The following is an 18386-nucleotide window of genomic DNA, read 5'->3' on the forward strand; positions in this document are numbered from 1 at the left end:
GGGCAGGTGTTCAAAGCTGTCCCCAGCTGTGTAAAGACTTTGAAGCCAGCCTGAGCTATATGGAACTCTGACTCAGAATAAGGAGGAAGATAAATGAATGCTATTGCGTTCAGAGCAGGCCCCTGTCATCCTAGCTGCTGAAGAGACTGAGGCAGGAGGATGGCTTGAGCCATCTCAAGAGTTTGAGAGCAGCCTGAACAACAGAGCCAGAGAAAAAAATGGAAGGAAAGAGAGAAGGAAGGAAGGAGGGAGAGATCCAGAGAAAGAGAGAGGGAAGGAAAGGAAGAAAGGAAGGAAGGAAGGAAGGAAGGAAGGAAGGAAGGAAGGAAGGAAGGAAGAAGGGAGAGAGGGAGGGAGGGAAGGAGGAAGGAACCCAGATAGGGAGGGAGAGAGAGAGAACAGGGAGGGAGGGAGGAAAAAAGTGCCATTGCAGTCACTAGTCCTTCTGGCCTAGGGTCCCCCCCCCTCCTTTTTTTCCTTCTGGTTATTTTGTTGTTGTTTAGAGACAGGGTCTCACTGTAGTCGGAGCTGGCCTGGAACTCATGCCAATCAACAACTCTTCCAGCCATGCGTGTCTATTCATGACCCATGTGTGTACCTGGTGCTCTCAAAAGCTGGAGGAGAGCATTAGATCACCCCCAGAACTGGAGTTACAGATGTTGTGAGCTGCCGTGTGGGTGCTGGGAATCAAACCCAGATCCTCTGGAAGAGCAGCCAGTGCTCTTAACCATTGAGCCACCTCTCCAGCTCCCTGCTGTCCCCCTCTCAGAGGACAAACTTAGCCCTCTTTGTCACCCCTCCCCACCCCCCTCAGCTGCACACCCACTCCTGGGACATTTACAGAGCACAGCTGACACCTTCAGGATGTCTGCCTTCCTGGTTGTTCACAAACATAAGCAGGGCTGGGGTCTGTGAAACCCCGTGTTGTATTCCTGGCGCAGAACATTTATATGCAGAGCCTGTGTGATTTTCTTTCCTTAGTCTTCAGATAGCTCTCTGACCTCTGGAAAGTTAAGACTCACTGTGAGGCCCTTGAGCGTGCAAAGAGGGTGGGAAAAAATAAGAGTCTAACAAGTATGAAGTTCTGGGTTCAAATCCTAGCACCACAGAGAGGGCAGGAATCAGAGAGGTGCTCTTGGCGTAGTGGAAAGATCGCTCAGGGAATTGAGAGGAAACAGGATGTGAGGTGGGCAAGCCTGAGGCCCTCTCGCCTGCAGCTTTTAACAGCCTCTTCCGCTCAGCCTGGGCCCTCTGGCTTGTTCTCCAAGCTGGACTGAGTCACTGCCCCCTCAAGCCTACCAGGTGTCCATTTGCAAAAAGATTCAAATTCCTAAGGACACCAGGCAAGCCCTCACTGCATGGGCCCCAACTTTTCCTTCCTGGCTTAGAGACTTAGATTCCAGTTCTAGTTTACCACAGCCTTGGGTATCAGAGCCTTTGGCCTGTCTAGACTTGCCTCCTCATCTGTGTGAGAGGCACTTTGGGTTCACTGTCTTATAGGGCTGTTGACTCTGTAAAGCGGTCTTTAGCCTGAGAACCATGCATACATTTATAACAGTAAAATGATGTCATAACATGCTTTTAAATATAATTATTCCTGGGCTGGTCAGAGGGTTCAATGGGTAAAGGCACTTGCAGCCAAGCCTGACCAACTGAGTTCAAATCCCCTGGACCCATGTGGCCCAACAGAAGAACTAGTTTCTCTGACCTCCCACACGAGCACCCATACATGCCACACATATCCACAAATAAATAAGTGAAACTTTACAATTTTAACATAATTATTATAAATATAAAAACTGCCAGGAGGTGGTGGCGCATGCCTTTAATCCCAGCATTTGGGAGGCAGAGGCAGGTGGATTTCTGAGTTCGAGGCCAGCCTGGTCTACAGAGTGAGTTCCAGGACAGCCAGGGCTACACAGAGAAACCCTGTCTCGAAAAAAAACAAATAAATAAATAAATAAATAAATAAATAAATAAATAAACTAAAATCTTGAAGCTCCCTGAAGCCCCCTGATCAGGAAGCAAGGGTGGTATCCATTCTCCAAGGGAGAGTTCTAAAACGTAGTGTATACTCAAAGCATTATGTTGTCTTGATGAGGCTGTGGAGTAAGGTCCAATAAACACACATGACAACCAGGTAGAGTCCAGCTCCACTCACCGGGCTCTGCTATCCTATAGCTGTATGACCCTGTGTGGCAGGTACAAGTAGGAATCATCCCCCTGTCCCTCAGAATTGCGGTGGAACATAGCCGAGCTACTGCAAGCCCTTTCCTCTTTAGCAAGCTGAAGAGGGGCTAGACAAGAGGTGCTGAGCCTTGATCTCTTTATCTGCCAATGCAAAAAGGGGAAACTGAGACCTTCCGCAGCAAGCATGCTGGGTGTTCTGTGAACATCTGTGTCTGTCCTAATCTGGCAAGAGGCATGGACACCAGCTCAAAATTCTTGGCAGAAAACGTGGCATTTTGGCCCTGCTCTGTAGACAGCCGAGAAGGGCTCAGAGAAGGAAAAGAGTCTGAGGAAGGTTCCGGAGCACGTGACAGGCCTCTCCCATCAGCAGCTCTTATACAAACAGCGTGCTTCCTCTGTTCACTAGTCCTGGGGACCGCACATGAGGAATTTTTTTCTCTCCTCCCTTTTTTTTTTTTTTTTTTTTTGCTGATTAAGTTCCCCCAAAAACCCCTTAAGAATTTTAATAAGAAATGCAAAAATCAACAAAAGTACAGCAAAGCCTTTCCTGTTGTTAAATCAGGGAGAGTAAATATTGCAGATCGGACATATTTCATAAGAGGATGTTATGTTTGGGTGGGAAAAAAAATGAGAGAGAAAAGAAAAGACTAATTTGCTTTCTGGCAGCAAATGTGTCTTTGCTGAAATTTGGTTTCAAATCTGATGACTGGGAGTTGTCGCAGGCTTGCCTGGAATGTAGACCTCTAACATATGAGGTGAGGCAAGCAGGAGAGCTTTAGACCTCCGTCCTGTGAGTAGAAGACAGAGTTCTTTAACCACCCAGGAAATTAGAGCCCATGGGGGGCCACGAGCAAGACAAGAGCAACCAGGAACAAAGAACGCTTGAGAGAGAAAGCGAGACAAGCGTTCTCTGTGCCACCGTTTTAGACGGAGGGATGACGTGCTAAGCACAGAGAGAGGGTCTGCAGCAACTGGGGGCCGGGGCTTGATTGAACGTGCCACCCAGCCGATGGCACGATGTCTTCTGTTATCTTCAGTAAAACACATAGCTGTTCTGACTCTCACTTTCCTCATCTTTAAAATGGAGATAGGGGGCTGAAGAGACAGCTTGCTGGGTAAGAGCCCTGACTGCTCTCGCAGAGGTCCCTGGTTCAGTTCCCAGCACCCATATGGTAGCTCACAAAGGCCTGTAACTCCAGGCCTAAAGGATCTGACACGCTCTTCTGGCTCCAGACACTACACACCTGTGGCACACATGTATACATGCAAGCAAACACCCATACACATACAATAAATCAAATAGAACCTAAAAAGGATAAAAATGAATGAATCAATTGGTGAATGAATGAAAGAAAGAGAGAGAGAAAGAGAAAGAGAGAGAGAGAGAGAAAGAAAGAAAGAAGAAAGAAAGAAAGAAAGAGAGAAAGAGAGAAAGGAGGGAAGGAAGAAAGAAATGGAGAGAATGAGTATCATCTACTAAGAGAGGTGAGGTGAACACACGCTCTTGGAGCTATGAAAGAACCCCTCGTGGATCTTGGCTCCCAGATCCAAGGAACACTGCCCAGCGGGCCTTGTGGCCTGCGGCTTGCAGCTTTTCACACCGTGGTAGACCAGAAGGCAAGGGCTCAGGCAGGAACCCCATGACTCACTTCTGCTAGCTCCACTATTCCCTAAGCTTCCATGGCCTCCCAAAACAGCTACTAGGCAGGGACCCAGGGTGCAAACACATGAGCCAGCGGGGGACACCACACACACAAACCCTAAGAGTGAGGACTAAAAGAACAGAAAAATGAACCCTGATAGCAACACACTCAGCTCAACGTGCACAGTCTGACAAGTGGAAAGGGGGAAAACATAAGAGAAAAAGGTCGCGGCTGTGCACTGAAGAATGGAATGTGCTCTGAGGAATAAATAAAAAGTTCCTTTCATTCATTTATAAAAGGTTCACCCCAAACTCTGTTACACACGCCTCAAACATCTAGCCTTCACACGTAGGCTATATGGTCTAACATGTTGCATATCAAGGCTGCAAACTCTAGCCTGCTGCACATGAAAGAAAGCTCTGTATGGTGCAGTCTGCGGCATGCTAAGGCTCTGTGGTCTAGCCTGCTACACATCAACGCTCAGCCTACTGCCTTCATCTGCCACTGACCAAAACATCACTGTGCAGCACAGGAGGTCACTTGATTGCTTCTTTCTCTGTCCATGGTCAATAGAACACTGGCACTCAGAATTTTGCACACTGGTCAGCACCACCCCGGGAGACAAAAAGCAAAAGTGAAAACTGGGTTTACTTTCTGGCTGGAGCACCTGGCATTAGAAAGTGGGTGACGCCCAGCAAGGTCACATGTGACCACAGCTTCAGAGGAAATGACCAAAGCAAAGGAGGGGGGAGAAGTGGGCTCAGGATGGTAGCTGCCAACCAGCAGCTTCCACAATAGAACTACCTGGTCCTGGCCTCCTCTATCCTGTGTCCTCCCTGAGGCGGGGACAGCCGTACCTATCTCCCAGCAGGAGTGACAGTAACAGGGTAGATACCTGGGCCCTGCAAATGTGAATGGGACCTCACAAACTCCAAATCCTGGGACCAGAACTGGCACCTTGGACTTCCTGGCTATCCTCAGGCCCCAGAGTGTTACCACCGCCTTCAGACCCCAGGCAGGAAAGTCTAGCTTATGTTTACCTTCCTGAAGCAGCTTCTGTATTTACATAAGTAATAGGAGAAATAATGTGGCAATTGGTTTGCATACCCACCACCCAGGTTTATTTCCATGGTTTTGTTTTGTTTTTGCTTTTAAGAAATGAAGTGGTGCGTGCCTTTAATCCCAGCACTTGGGAGGCAGAGGCAGGCAGATTTCTGAGTTCAAGGCCAGCCTGGTCCATAGAGTGAGTTCCCAGACAGCTAGGGCTACACAGAGAAACCCTGTCTCGAAAAACCGAAAAAAAAAAAAAAAAAGAAAGAAAGAAAGAGACAAAATTAAAGCCCCTTTATCCACTGCCAGTTGGGCATGGATGACTGGGCATTGGTATACAAACATATCTATATGTACATCCAGTGTGTGATTTTCATAAGTAGGATATATATTATCCTGTATCTTTATCATGTGTTTGAAATTTGTCTATTAATACACTGATGGAGAAACATATTAATAAGTTAGTTTGTTCATTTTCACTGCTACACAGTATTTGTCTACTCTATGGATGCTGTATAGTGTGTGTCTATGGCACATTTTATGGATGGCCCTTCCATATAGGGAGAAACAGTCAGGCTCTTTCTCTCAAAACATACACACATACATACACATACACACACACACACACACACTTAACTACATGCCATATTTTGATTTAAAAGAGGAGTCTGGCTGGAGAGGTGGATCAGCATATAAGAGCACTTACTACTCCGCCTTGGAACCTGATTTCTATTCCCCGCACCTACACCCAGTGGTTCAGCTGCCTGTTACTCCAGCTCCAGGGGACCCAACAATCCGTTCTGGCTTCCCCAAACAGCTTAGCTCATGCACACAAAAACAAACAAACAAACAAACAAACAAACAAACAGATAAAATATTTTTCTTTAAAAAGTCATTTGGGGCTGAGAGACAGCTCAGTGATGAAGAGCACTCACTGTTCTGTCCTGTGGAGGACTGGATTTCAATTCCCAGCCCCCATGTCAGGCAGCTCACAATCACCTGCCTGAAACTCCAGCTCCAGGAGGATCCAACCTCTGGCCTCATTGGGCACCAGCATTCTGTGTACAAACCGATATACAAGATACATATGCATATACAGTTTTAAGAAGAAAATCTTTGTATCCCTTCAAGTAGTTCACACAAGTTTCTCTAAGAAATTGGCCCCTCAGTAAGATACGTTAGATTGTTAAAGGAAAGCAAGAGATAGGTAGGCACAACATCCCCTCGAGTGTGTCAGCTCTGTGTGACCTTGGACACGTCATTTCCTTCTAGTGAAACTGGGGTTCTGATTGCTAACTTGGAGGATCTTGAAAAGGATCAAGCGCTCATCCCTCTAAAAAAGAAGTGAAAATGGGCCAGGTGACTTATTTTCTTCAATAATACTATGGCGATCTGTGTTGTTTGGGTTTGGTTTTTATTTTTTCTGACAACCACAATAGACTAAAGGCTGCTGCTGGATACCCTGTAAAGGCCCAGCAAACCTTGAGGGCTCCTTGCACACCCCTCACCAGACGGCCCCGAGTTTATGGGGAACCCTTTCTTATAGGTGAAATAGGCGTGTGTGTCGCGCCCCTTTAAAAAGTGGTCGTAGGACTTCTAGCAGCACGGGTCTCTCCTTTCCTGTGGCTCATCAAATTCTCCCTCAAAGCTGTGAAAGGCTTGTTCTGCCAGTGGGATGAAGCTGGGTAGATTTGGTGTTTATAGCTCTGGTTGAGGATAAAAGGCTTCCCTTGGAATGGTTGAAATTTGCTGAAATGCCGCCATCTCGTGGTCACGATGCAACACTGCAGGGTCCGGCCTCTCCGGAAAACAATGGTGCGACAGGGGCTGCCCAGCCCTGCTCAGAAATGCGGCCGGCTCCCCATTGTCTGCCGGGTAAAGTCCAAAAGCCAAGCCTGGAATTCAAGCGCCTCCACAATCGGCCCCGCCTTGCCTATCCGGCCTTATCTCGACTCCGACCTCCTGCCCTGGCCAGGCCCAGCTCCTCCCTGAACCTCCAAGCTGAGTCCAGCCTCTCACTATGACCAGCCCTGTGCTCCAGACAACCATCAGCCCAGCTTCTAAGCCAGCTCTTCTAGGAAGCCTTCCTGGTCCATCACTGCATCAAGGGCCCCACCACCATCACCTGTCTTCCCAAAAACTGTTACAAAGTGGTTGTTTCAACACTGAATATTTGTATTGGGTGTTTGAGCTAAGCGCTAGAGTCCATGCGGCTATTGAGGCTGGGAGTCCATAGAGCCTGTCTGCTCTGGTCTCAGCCACCAGCAACAGGGACAGAGGTGGTTGCACCCAACTCACAAGCGTGCAATGACAACTACACAACAGCCATAGTAGAGGTGAAGAGGATGACTAGATAAAACATAGGGCATCTAGTTGACCTCGAACTTCAGATTTGAAAACTGTTGAATCTATACACCATGTTGCATGCCTATAATCCCAGCACTTGGGAGATGAAGGTTCACGGTTATCCTGTGCTACATAAGCCAAGAAGGAAGGAAGGAAGGAAGGAAGGAAGGAAGGAAGGAAGGAAGGAAGGAAGGAAGGAAAGAAGGAAGGGGAAGGGAAAGGGAAAGGAAAGGAGGGAGGGAGGAAAGGTTATAACTGCTCCTAGGTATGACTGAGGGAAAGTTTATTATAGATATAAGGGAGAGATATCGAGAGGCAGACACATCTGGGACAGCCCAAAGTGGTCATGACCTTGAACCATATGGAGAGAGGAGAGGGAAAAGAAGAGAGAGAAACCAAGTACAACAGCCAGGAGGCCAAAGATACAGAAGGAGAGGGAGGTAACCAAAATGTCTGGGTTACATAGGGAAGAGTCTCTGCGAGAAGGGTAGCCCTAGCCCAGGCCCTGCGCTGGAGAGTTCAGGGTAGAGGGTGTGGGGTATAACAGCCATTCCCGGTAACTGGTAGGGACTAAGGGATGCTGGGAGAACCTGACGGCCAGGTCTATTTTAATATGTTAAATAAGCCCTCAGTCACTTGTCCCTAGTTTGAAACTTAACAGTTAACAGTTTCAAATCCGCCAGGCAGTGGTGCACACCTTTAATCCCAGCACTTGGGAGGCAGAGGCAGGCGGATTTCTGAGTTCGAAGCCAGCCTGGTCTACAGAATGAGTTCCAGGAAAGGGAGGGCTACACAGAAAAAAACCCTTATCTGGAAAAACCAAACAAAAGATTCGAGGTCCATTTCCAGCTGTGTTCACTATGTAGTAGACAGGTGACCTTTATACTGATAGAAATGGTTGCTTGTTTTATTCTATCAAAAATAGTTTACACTTTAATCCCAGCACTCGGGGGGGGGGTGGGGGGGTGGAGGCAGCTGAATCTCCGAGTTTTCAGACAGCCTGGTCTTCAAGTGAACAGCCAAGGCTACACACAGAAACCCTGTCTCAAAAGAGAGAGAGACAGACAGACAGACAGACAAACAGACAGATGAGATTCCTTAAATCTCCACTATGTGGTAAAACTTTTGTTTATGCAAAGCACTCCCCCCACACATGTAGGCAGCCGCTTGGACAATAATATCCAAGATGGCGCAGGTTCCTGATACACTGTAGCAACAGACTATTCCACTGCACATGCGGGTGTATGCTAATGAGGGTTTGCCGGGGAAACAATCCAGGAGGACTTGGCAGCTCAAGCTCAGGTATATAAGGGGCAGTCTCCAGGCATTCCACGCCACTCCACAGAAGCAAGCAGACCTGCAGCACCTAGGAAGAAGAAGAAGAAGAAAGAAGAAAGAAGAAGCAGCAGCAGCAACATCAAGAAGAGCCAAGAAGAGCCATGCCATCAAGAAGAGCTGTGACACTTAAGGACCTAGGAGAGCTGTAATATCTAGGTATCAAAAAGAGCTGTAACACCTGGGCATCTAGGAGAGCTTTAACACAAAAGAATATTCCTGAGTAAACCGTCGAGAGAAGTCTAAGTGTGTTCGTCATTATTGCTGGCATCTGGGCAGCAAGGCGCTGTACACACACACATTCCCAAAAGTTAATAGCCTGAAGCTCCAATCTCTTTCCTTCACTGTCATTGGCTTGGATTCTTTTAAAACTAACCAATATCAAAAGTCTGTGAGATCAGCCCCCAGCCAGTGGAGAAAAGAGAGAAGCATCACCTGCTATGAAGCCTGCCCCCGAGTGCTTGCTCGCCTGGCTTGTGTCTTGGTACACCCTTTTTGAAGAAATAGTTGCATTGGCAAGTTTCTTCCCCTTGGGTCATGAATTCCCTTATGTGACACCTAGGTTGTTTTCTGTTTGTTTCTTTTTTTCTAAGATTTATTTATCTTATGTATATGAGTACATTGCAGATGGTTGTGAGCCACCATGTGGTTGCTGGGATTTGAACTCAGGACCGTAGGAAGAGCAGTCAGTGCTCTTAACCGCTGAGTCATCTCTCCAGCTCCTTTCTGTTTGTTTCTAACACTCCTCTGGAATTCTAAAATTAATTGTGTGTGTGTGTGTGTGTGTGTGTGTGTGTGTGACCTCAACACAAGGCCTCACTCTTGCAATCCCTTACAGATTTGCAGAGTCGGCCATGTGCACACTCCCAGATGAGACCATCCCCCAGAAGTCCACCTTCTAGTTCCAGCTCTCAGAACAACAAACAAAAGCATGCGTTCTGGGTTAGTGAATGCCAAGATTTCTACACTCTTGTGGGGTTTTACTGGTGATTTCAGTTTTTCAAATGCCCGCAAGCAGAGTGCTGAAGTGATGCAGTGTCACTCAGCCAGGAAATGTGATTTACTGGAGGAAATACGGCTCAGATAAGCCCCTGGCATACACTAGTTACTGCTCGGCTGGCTGTGAGGTCAATGTTAATGAATCAACAGCTGATAATACAGAGACTGGCTTTAAATAGAACCACCACTGTGAAACAAGGTTATATTGACCACAAGATGAAAAAGCTGTGATCAGAGGCTCCCAGAAACCAGCCCAGTGTTCTGAGAAGAACAGGTCAATATTTGCTAACTTTATAGGATACAAATAACTACCAGAAATAGGATCAACTACACAACTGATACAACCATGTGTGTCTGTATTACACGTATATAATAGGATATCATGAGAGAGATCTTACATGCTGTTTAAGGTTCTTGTTTTATTTATTTTTAAATTGATTTATTTTATGTTTATGACTGTTTTGCCAGGCTGGAGAGGTGGCTCAGCAGTTAAAAGCACTCACTGACTGCTCTTCCTAGAGGTCCTGAGTTCAATTCCCAGCAACCACACTGTGGCTCACATGCATCTGTAATGAGATCTGATGCCCTCTTCTGGTGTGTCTGAAGACAGCTACAGTGTACGAATATACAAAAGAAAAAAAAAAATGTGCCACCACATGACTGTTTTGCCTACACATATGTCTGTGCTTGGTGCCACAAAAGGGCATCAGATCCCCTGGAACTGAAATTACAGATGGTTGTGAGCTACAAAGTAGGTTCTGCAAATTGATCACAGGTTCTCTGGTAAAGTGCCCAGTGCCCTTAACCCCTTAAACTCTGACCCACCTCTATAGCCCCTCTTATTGATAGTGGGTTTTTTTTGTTGTTGTTGTTGTTTGGTTGGTTGGTTTTTTTCTTTGTTTGTTTTGGTTTTTGGTTTTGGTTTTGTTTTTTTGAGACAGGGTTTCTCTGTGTATCCCTGGCTGTCCTGGAACTCACTCTGTAGACCAGGTTTACCTTGAACTCAGAGATCCACCTGCTTCTGCCTCCCAAGTGCTGGGATTAAAGGTGTGTGAAAACTTAGCTCTGCTTCATGTTCTTTTAAGAGATAAGCAAGAGTTTCAGTATATTGCCTGGCCTTGAACTCCCAGCATCAAAAGATGCTAGCTAGCCCCTCAGCTACCCTAGTAACTATAACTAAACATACATACCACCATGCCTGGGTAGGGATTATTTTCAAATACTCCAACAAGGAAATCAAAGTTGAGATATGAAGAATATGTGAGAAACAAGATAGCAAAAGTTGGAAGTTTGAGAAGTAAAGTTTTATGTTTTGTTTTGTTTTGTTTTTATGGACCCCGGGACCTCTGCATGCTAGACAATTGCTCTCCCACTAATTCACACCCCAGCCTAAGGGAGGAGGAGAGGGGGAATCTCACTATATATAGTCTGGGCTGATCTGGAATTTGCTATGTAGACCAGGCTGGCCTTCAATTCATAGAGATTTGGTTGCTTCTCCTTACCAAATGCTAGGATTAAAGGCACTCACCACTACACCTGACAGAAAAAAATTTTTAACTGCCTGTCTGTATTCTTTGTTTTACATCTTGTTGTTGTTGTTGTTGTTATCTTTTGTGTATTCTTAAACAGTTTCATACAGTGTATCTTGATTATAGTCACCCTTAACTCTCCTCTCCCATCCCCCTACTGTCCCACACATCCCTTCCTATCTTCATTCCCCTTGCCTTTTATATTTTTGGTCATCCATCAAGTACAGTTAGTACTGCGGGCTAGAAGGTTAACTGATCTTTCAGGCTTGATCTTGACCAAGCCTTATACAGTCTGCTGTGAGTTCACGAATGCCCCTCCTCTGGCTCTCGCCTTTTTTCTGCACTGCCCCCCTTTCAATGCTTCCTCAGCCTCGGGCAGGCAAGGGTTCACCTGGGTGCCTCATTTAAGGCTGAGCACTTAATGCAGTCACTTGCCAGCATTTTGACCCGAGCTGAGCCTGAGTAGTCAGCACCTCAGCACCGCCCTCTGCAGAGAGGAGTTTCTCTGGCCAGGGCTGAAGCTTCTCTGTGGGTATAACCAAAACATTTGGAAGGAGTTGGACCGCTTCATTTAAGAAGACGATAGTAGTCGGTTCCTCCTTAGGGCTTTTGACGTCCTGAGACACAGGCTTTATTTAGATCAGGACCAGGCATGAATTCCCTCCCTCGAACAACCTCAGATCCAATCGTTAAGTGTAGGTTGCCTCTGTAACCTTCACACCATTATTGCACCGGTGGCACATCTTCCCTTGTAGCACTCAGGGTTCATTACTAAAAAGAATCTCATATCACACTGAGGTCAATGGCAGTCTTTTGGGGGCGACCGCTTCATATCTCATCTCTAAAAAATGGACCTTGTGTTAGAACCTCCAGGCAGTGAGCACTGGAGAGGCAAAGGCAGGTGGATCTCCGTGAGTTCAAGGCCAGTCTGGGCTACTTGGTGAGTTCCAGGCAAACCAAGGCTCTACAGTGAGACCTATGTAACCTCAAAAGGAAAATAAACAAAAACAAACCTTGTGGGATTGCTGTAAGGATTAATGCGGGATAAATTACCCTTTAGCATTCCTCTTTCGATTTGGCTGGGAGGGTGGAGCGGAACGTAGCGTCTGCGGCACTGTGCGCAGGCGTACTGTGCTACGACGCAGTAGGTCGGCTTGGCGGCTGAGCGCAGCTAGTTTTGCGGCGGCACTGCTTGACGGCTGTAGCACCGCCCCCAGGTTGCCGGGTAACGGTGGGCGCGCGTGGCTGCGTAAGGTAAGACTGATGGGAGGTCGGGAGCCGGCCGGTGTCTCGCGCTCTGTGTCCAGCGTGTGAGCGGCTTCAGGCGTGAGTGGGGTGAGGGCTGGCTGTCACTCAAGCGTCTGCCCCAGACCCAACCTGGTCTGCCTCGGCCCTCAGCCCTGCACCTCGGCTCAGGAGCTGTGCAGAGGGGAAACTGATGCGAGTATGTTTTCAAATGATGAGGAGCCCACGAGGGGTGAGGATGGGACTCAGTTGGCAGCGTGTTTCTACTCCCAGCACCGCGTCAAACCAAGCGTGCTGCTGCCCGCCTGTAATCCCAACCTCCAGAGGTGGAGGCAAGAGTATCAAGCTGTTTTTAAGGCCATCCTCAGCTACGTATCAAGTTTGAAGCCAGCCTGGGCTACGCCTGGCCTCATCTAAAAAGATAAATAAATAAATGATAAGAGACCACGGGTGAGTTTTTCCGTAGGGGAGGCTTCTTTGACCCCCTGATCCAAGCTGGGCCGTGGTGGCGCACGCCTTTAATCCCAGCACTTGGGGGGCAGAGGCAGATTTCTAAGTTCGAGGCCAGCCTGGTCTACAGAATGAGTTCCAGGACAGCCAAGGCTACCCAGAGAAACCCTGTCAAAAAAAAAAAGACACCTGATCCAAGAGTGTTGGGAAATTATATGGACCCACCTCCTCCTGTGTGGTTTGTGCTTGGATTGACACTTCGGAACATATAAAAGGGGTTGAGCTGACCATTGCGTGCACATGGGACGCTGGGGCAGAAAGATCATCGTGAGTTTAGAGCTAGCCAAAGCTACATAGCAAAACCAAAATTTTTAAATGAATATTAGGCTAGCAGGTTAGGAGAAGAATAAAGAACGAGCCTTACTTTTGATGGACAGAAATACATTTTGTGGTGCATTGGTGTCAGGCATGGCCAGATTTCTCCTTAACGGTCTATGCAGGTGTATTCTGTTCCAACCCCCAAGACACTCTTCTCACAGGTACAGTGGGAACAAGAACAGTGGCTGGGCTGGGACTTGGCTCCTTTTTTTTTTTTTTTTTTTTTTTTTTTTTTAATGAGCCAGGCCCTGGGTTCAATTCCCGGCACTAGGAAAAAAAGCAACTAAAAGCCTTTATGTTCCCCAACCTGGTCTAGTCTACCCTATACATACATACCTGCATGTATGTATGTGCACTATGACATGTAACACTTGAGTGCTTGGTTCCTCCAGGAGGCCAGAAGAGGATATCTGATCCCTTGCAACTAGAGTGGCAGGAGGGTATAAGCCACCATGTGCATGCTGGGAACTGAAGCTGAGTCCTCTGGATGAGCATCCAGTGTCTTAACTACTAAGCCCCTCTCCATCTGCATGCATGGGTATCCTTGACACTCACTCTACTTCCTTGGTCCATGTTTCCCTTTGTCTTTATTGAAGTTCCTGGCTTCATGAGAAGTTCCATGAACACCTTGGCCAAGGCTTGATGTTTCTATTATTACCATCATCTCGCCAGCGTTTGCCTGCCTGTGTGTCTTGTCTGTGCTTAACATGCATGCAGTGCTCACAGAGGCCAAAAGAGGGCGTTGGATCCTTGGGACTGGAGTTACAGATGGGCCTGAACTACCACGTGGATGCTGAGGATAGAACCTGAGTCTTCTAAAAGAGCAGGCAATGCTCCTGCCACATCGTTTCTGTTTAATGGTCATGAAATGTTAAAGCTACCGACCTTCTCAGGCCCAGCTCTCTGTCGCCTAACGAATGCTGGTTTGAGGGTAAGGACACCCAGGTTATCAGTCGCATTTTGTCCTTTGTGAGGGGTTGTGTGGGTGACCTAAGAGCTCCCTGGAATCTCTCAGTTTAAGTCATGTGTAGACCTGACCCTAGTCAGCTGCAGGTTCGAATCCCCCACCCACCTGGTGAAGCATCCATCAGTTACAATGTACACACTGTGGCTCAGCAATCCTGTGTACACACTGTGGTAGCTGGCAGTAGCTCCGTGTTAGCATCCAGCTTGCTTTTGTGTGTGTTCCGCACTTGTTTTGTCTCCTTGGGTCAGAGTAAGACCCAGAATAAAGAGGTCTTCATGTCAGCTTCCTTGGATCCTTCTAGGTAATTCTCTACCTGCTTGGTAGCTGTGTGGCATCTCACTCAGACCTAGACCACAGTGAGCGGATGTATACCTGTGCCTGAGCGGGACCCACAGAGATGGCCTGGGCTCTGGTTCCCACAGCCCTGCAGTTAGCCCAGTGCCATCGTTCACAGGGCCCTTTGCAGGCCTCACTGACCCAAAAGTTGCCTTGGCTGTAAGATGGCATTGCTCACTTCATAGCCAGTATCATCAGTGTATGGTTGATGCCACTCTGCCAGGTCCTGTCCCCTGTGAGCCATGGCTGTGAGAAGCTGGTTTTCTTCCCCTTTATAGATGAACAAAAGCCCAGAGGCTGGGGGACTTTGGCCCAAGGATTTACAGCTGAGATGCAGCCCCTTCCTGATTTTGGTGTGTGCACCGCGGGAGCTAGCACACAGAGTAGAATACAGCATGGACAGCCTGGCTTCCATTCCCTGCACACACCCACTGGCATTTGAAGAGACATAACTGGCCTTTAAATGACAGTGACTCTGCTATGATTCATGGATTTCCTTTTAAAAGTGAGAGCCAGGCTGGAGAGATGGCTCAGCGGTTAAGAGCACTGACTGCTCTTCCAGAGGTCCTGAGTTCAATTCCCAGCAACCACATGGTGGCTCACAACCATTTGTAATGGGATCCAGAGCCCTCTTCTGGTGTGTCTGAAGACAGCTACAGTGTACTTATAATAAATAAATAAATAAATCTTTTAAAAAAAAAAAAAAGGTCAACCTGGACCACACAAAGCCTGTCTCGGTAAAGCAAACAAACAGAAAACCCTGAGGACTGACTGCCCTAGGATTAGAATGTTTCTTAAAGTGGATCTTCAGAAGATGGAGGTCTCACTAGACTAATTCTGCCAAGGGCACGGTCTTGGTTTTACCTCTTCATCCACTTTCTATCCAGTGCCTCTGAGGATCAGCAGTCTCTGGGAGACTCTGAGTGTTTGTTGATCAGAGAAAAGAAAGTATGTTGTCCTTAAAGGCAGGAATTCTAAAGGCATGTAGCTAGGCCTCAGTGTTACCAGCTTCAGTTAAGGTGGCGGCATTGGCTTCTTAGAGGTCTTAGCATCTGAGATACATCAGTGACCGATGTCCTTGTTAGTGGTGTCTTCTGGTTCATTGTTTTACAAATACTCTGCTTTTCCCCAGGAGACCACGTGAACCTGGTTCTGAGTGTGCTGGCTCTGTTGGTCCATGGTTACTGACTGGTTCCGTCCTTTGTCCTCGGACCTGTTATCCTTGAAGAATGGCAGAGGCGGTCTTCCGTGCTCCAAAGAGGAAAAGAAGAGTGTACGAGAGTTACCAGTCACCACTGCCCATCCCGTTTGGTCAGGACCAAGGTCCCAGGAAGGAATTCCGAATATTCCAGGCTGAAATGATTAGCAACAATGTGGTGGTGAGGGGCACAGAGGACATGGAGCAGCTGTATGGGAAGGTAAGCCCAGGCCTTTCTTGTTCCTTCCTGGTGACACCCCGAGCCACGTCCTTCTGCGGGCTCCTTCCAGAACAAACCATAAGCAGCAGATCTGCAGCTTCACCTGTGAGCCTGAGAACTAGACCTGCCCAACCACAAACCCACAGTCAACAGCACATAGGGGGAAGTGGTGGAGGAAAGACAAAGAAGTAATTTACAGAAAGATAATGAGTGAAAACTTGACAGTCACCCCCACTGACTTCTGTCCCTTCCCAGAGGTCACGACAGAGGCGCAGGGCCCATGAGCCAGGGCCTGTGGAAAGTTCCCCAACATCTCTGCTCTCTCTCTTTGCTGGGCACTTGTTAGACAGGACAACAGGTGAGACCCACTCTCCACATCCTTTTTATTGCTGGGACATTTATTTTTTAAAAATTTATTTATTTATTTTAATGTATATGAGTACACACTGTAGCTATACAGATGGTTGTGGGAATTGCATTTTTAGGACCTCTGCTTGCTCCTGTCAACCCTGCTCGATCAGTCCCCTGCTTGCTCAGACCCAAAGATTTATTTATTACTATACATAAGTACACTGTAGCTGACTTCAGACGCACCAGAAGACGGCATCAGATCTCATTACGGGGTCCCATGTGGTTGCTGGGATTTGAACTCAGGACCTCCGGAAGAGCAGTCAGTGCTCTTTACCGCTGAGCCATCTCACCAGCCCCTTGCTGGGACATTTTAAAAGCCAGCCTGATGGAGAGATGGCTCAACAATTAAGAGTAGTGACTGCTTCCAGAGGCCCCAGATCTGATTCCCAGCACCAACATGGCAGCTCATGGTTATCCGTAATTCCAGTCCCGGGTGATTCGATACCCTCTTCTGGCCTCTGAAGGCACCAAGCATATATGGTATACAAATAGACATACATCCAAGCAAAACACCCATACACATAAAATTTAAATGATTGGCTCTTAAAAGGTAATTTTTGTTTTTATTTTTTTTTTTACATAAATTGAATGAGATGTAGTTTATAGCCACAATGTTCACTCCTTATAAGCATACCTATAGTTCAGTGACATTATAAATTTATGGAGTAGTTTCCTGTCACCACCGTCCCGTGTTAGGGTTTGCTAGTTTGGTTTGGTGCTGCACTGAAGGCCTTGTGTTCCCCCTCTGGACTATACCTGCCATCTCCCCTAGAAGATATTTACTGGTGACAGTGAATCCTGCTCCTGCTCTCAGCTCAGGACGGATGATGGGCATTCTGCCTCTCTTGTACCTTCTCTAGAGAGTTGACAGTAATGTCAGTGGCCTTGGCCCTGGGGTCCCTGGGGACCTGGTGCATTAAGGCCTCATTGGCTCCTGTCTGCCTACAGCTCCCAGCTAAGGCCTTTGTCACAGTGTATAAGGTAAGATGAGGCTTCACACATACTCGACAAGTTTTGATCATCTTATTATTATTTAATTTTTTTCTGCTTATTTATAATCAAAAGCAGGGAAATTATGTATTTAGGGGAAAACAGCAAGAAAGAGAGGGACACTTCCACTCCAGAGTACGAAAGAATCCAAGAACACCTAGGTCTGCAGTGGGTATAGCTCTCACTCCCAGGTACACTGTGTTCCTGAGCCATATGTGAGCTGCCCCTGCCTGTTCTGGTGCCTTCAGGATGCCAGACACAAGCCAGAGTAATTTGTCATGAGAGAGAGACAAGATGGTACTGAAAGCTGGGGGGCTACAGAGATGGAGCCATGAGTAGAGTACACAAGGTCCTAAGTTCAGACCCCAGCCCCATGGAAAATATTCAACATTGATGGCATGCAGCTGTGCACCTGCACACCCACATATGCACGTGTACACCTGCACTCCACACATACACCTGCACACCCACATGTGCTTGCCTGCACACCCATATATGCACACATGAACCTGCACACCCACGTGTGCATGCCTGCACACCCATATATGCACACATGCACCTGCACACCCACGTGTGCATGCCTGCACACCCATATATGCACACATGAACCTGCACACCCACGTGTGCATGCCTGCACACCCATATATGCACACATGCACCTGCACACCCATATATGCATACATGCACATGAACACCCACATGTTCACACTTGCACATGAACACCTACACACACTACACACCCAGAGGCGGGAATGTATGACCATTAGGAAATCGGGGGAACATGAGGCTGTTGAGTAGTTCTATTCCACTGCAGCTGCAGACCTAACAACTGAGCATCAACTGTCTTTCTTCTTGGAAGGGTTACTTTGGAAAAGGGATTCTTTCCAGAAGTCGTCCGAACTTCACAATCTCCAATCCCAAGCTGGCTGCCAAATGGAAAGGTAAGCCATGTAGCTTTCATTTGGTGCTTACATGTCCTGGTGAGATAGTAAGTTCTGGAAGAGAGGCAACACTGACAGCAAAGAGCAGAGTAGCTTCAAGAATTTGCATCAAAACATATTTGTTCTGTTTAGTTTGACCTTTTTTTTTTTTTTTTTTT

The 18386-nt window shown here is 47.3% G+C and overlaps 1 protein-coding gene and 1 long non-coding RNA gene across 7 annotated transcripts in view; one reads left to right on the top strand and one right to left on the bottom strand.

Moving 5' to 3' along the window:
* Nucleotides 1–12218, bottom strand: part of LOC116099432 — an 18950-nt gene extending 6732 nt beyond the window's left edge. Inside the window, exon 1 of the long non-coding RNA XR_004122247.1 lies at nucleotides 12106–12218. This is a non-coding gene — a long non-coding RNA (uncharacterized LOC116099432). The remainder of the gene's footprint in view (nucleotides 1–12105) is intronic.
* Nucleotides 12219–12302: 84 nt separating this feature from the next.
* The window catches only part of Tsen2 (tRNA splicing endonuclease subunit 2), a 38694-nt gene continuing 32610 nt past the window's right edge, over nucleotides 12303–18386 (top strand). For 2 of the 6 annotated variants that reach the window (XM_031383002.1, XM_031383006.1), the window contains exons 1-3: nucleotides 12303–12346; nucleotides 15601–15886; nucleotides 18147–18228. In XM_031383002.1, the coding sequence (XP_031238862.1) occupies nucleotides 15698–15886; nucleotides 18147–18228 (271 nt within the window). In that variant the 5' untranslated portion in view covers nucleotides 12303–12346; nucleotides 15601–15697. The other 4 variants (XM_031383004.1, XM_031383005.1, XM_031383003.1 and 1 more) reach the window with 4 other exon arrangements.

Source organism: Mastomys coucha, unplaced genomic scaffold, assembly GCF_008632895.1.
Source record: "Mastomys coucha isolate ucsf_1 unplaced genomic scaffold, UCSF_Mcou_1 pScaffold20, whole genome shotgun sequence".
In the NCBI taxonomy this organism is placed as follows: domain Eukaryota; kingdom Metazoa; phylum Chordata; class Mammalia; order Rodentia; family Muridae; genus Mastomys; species Mastomys coucha.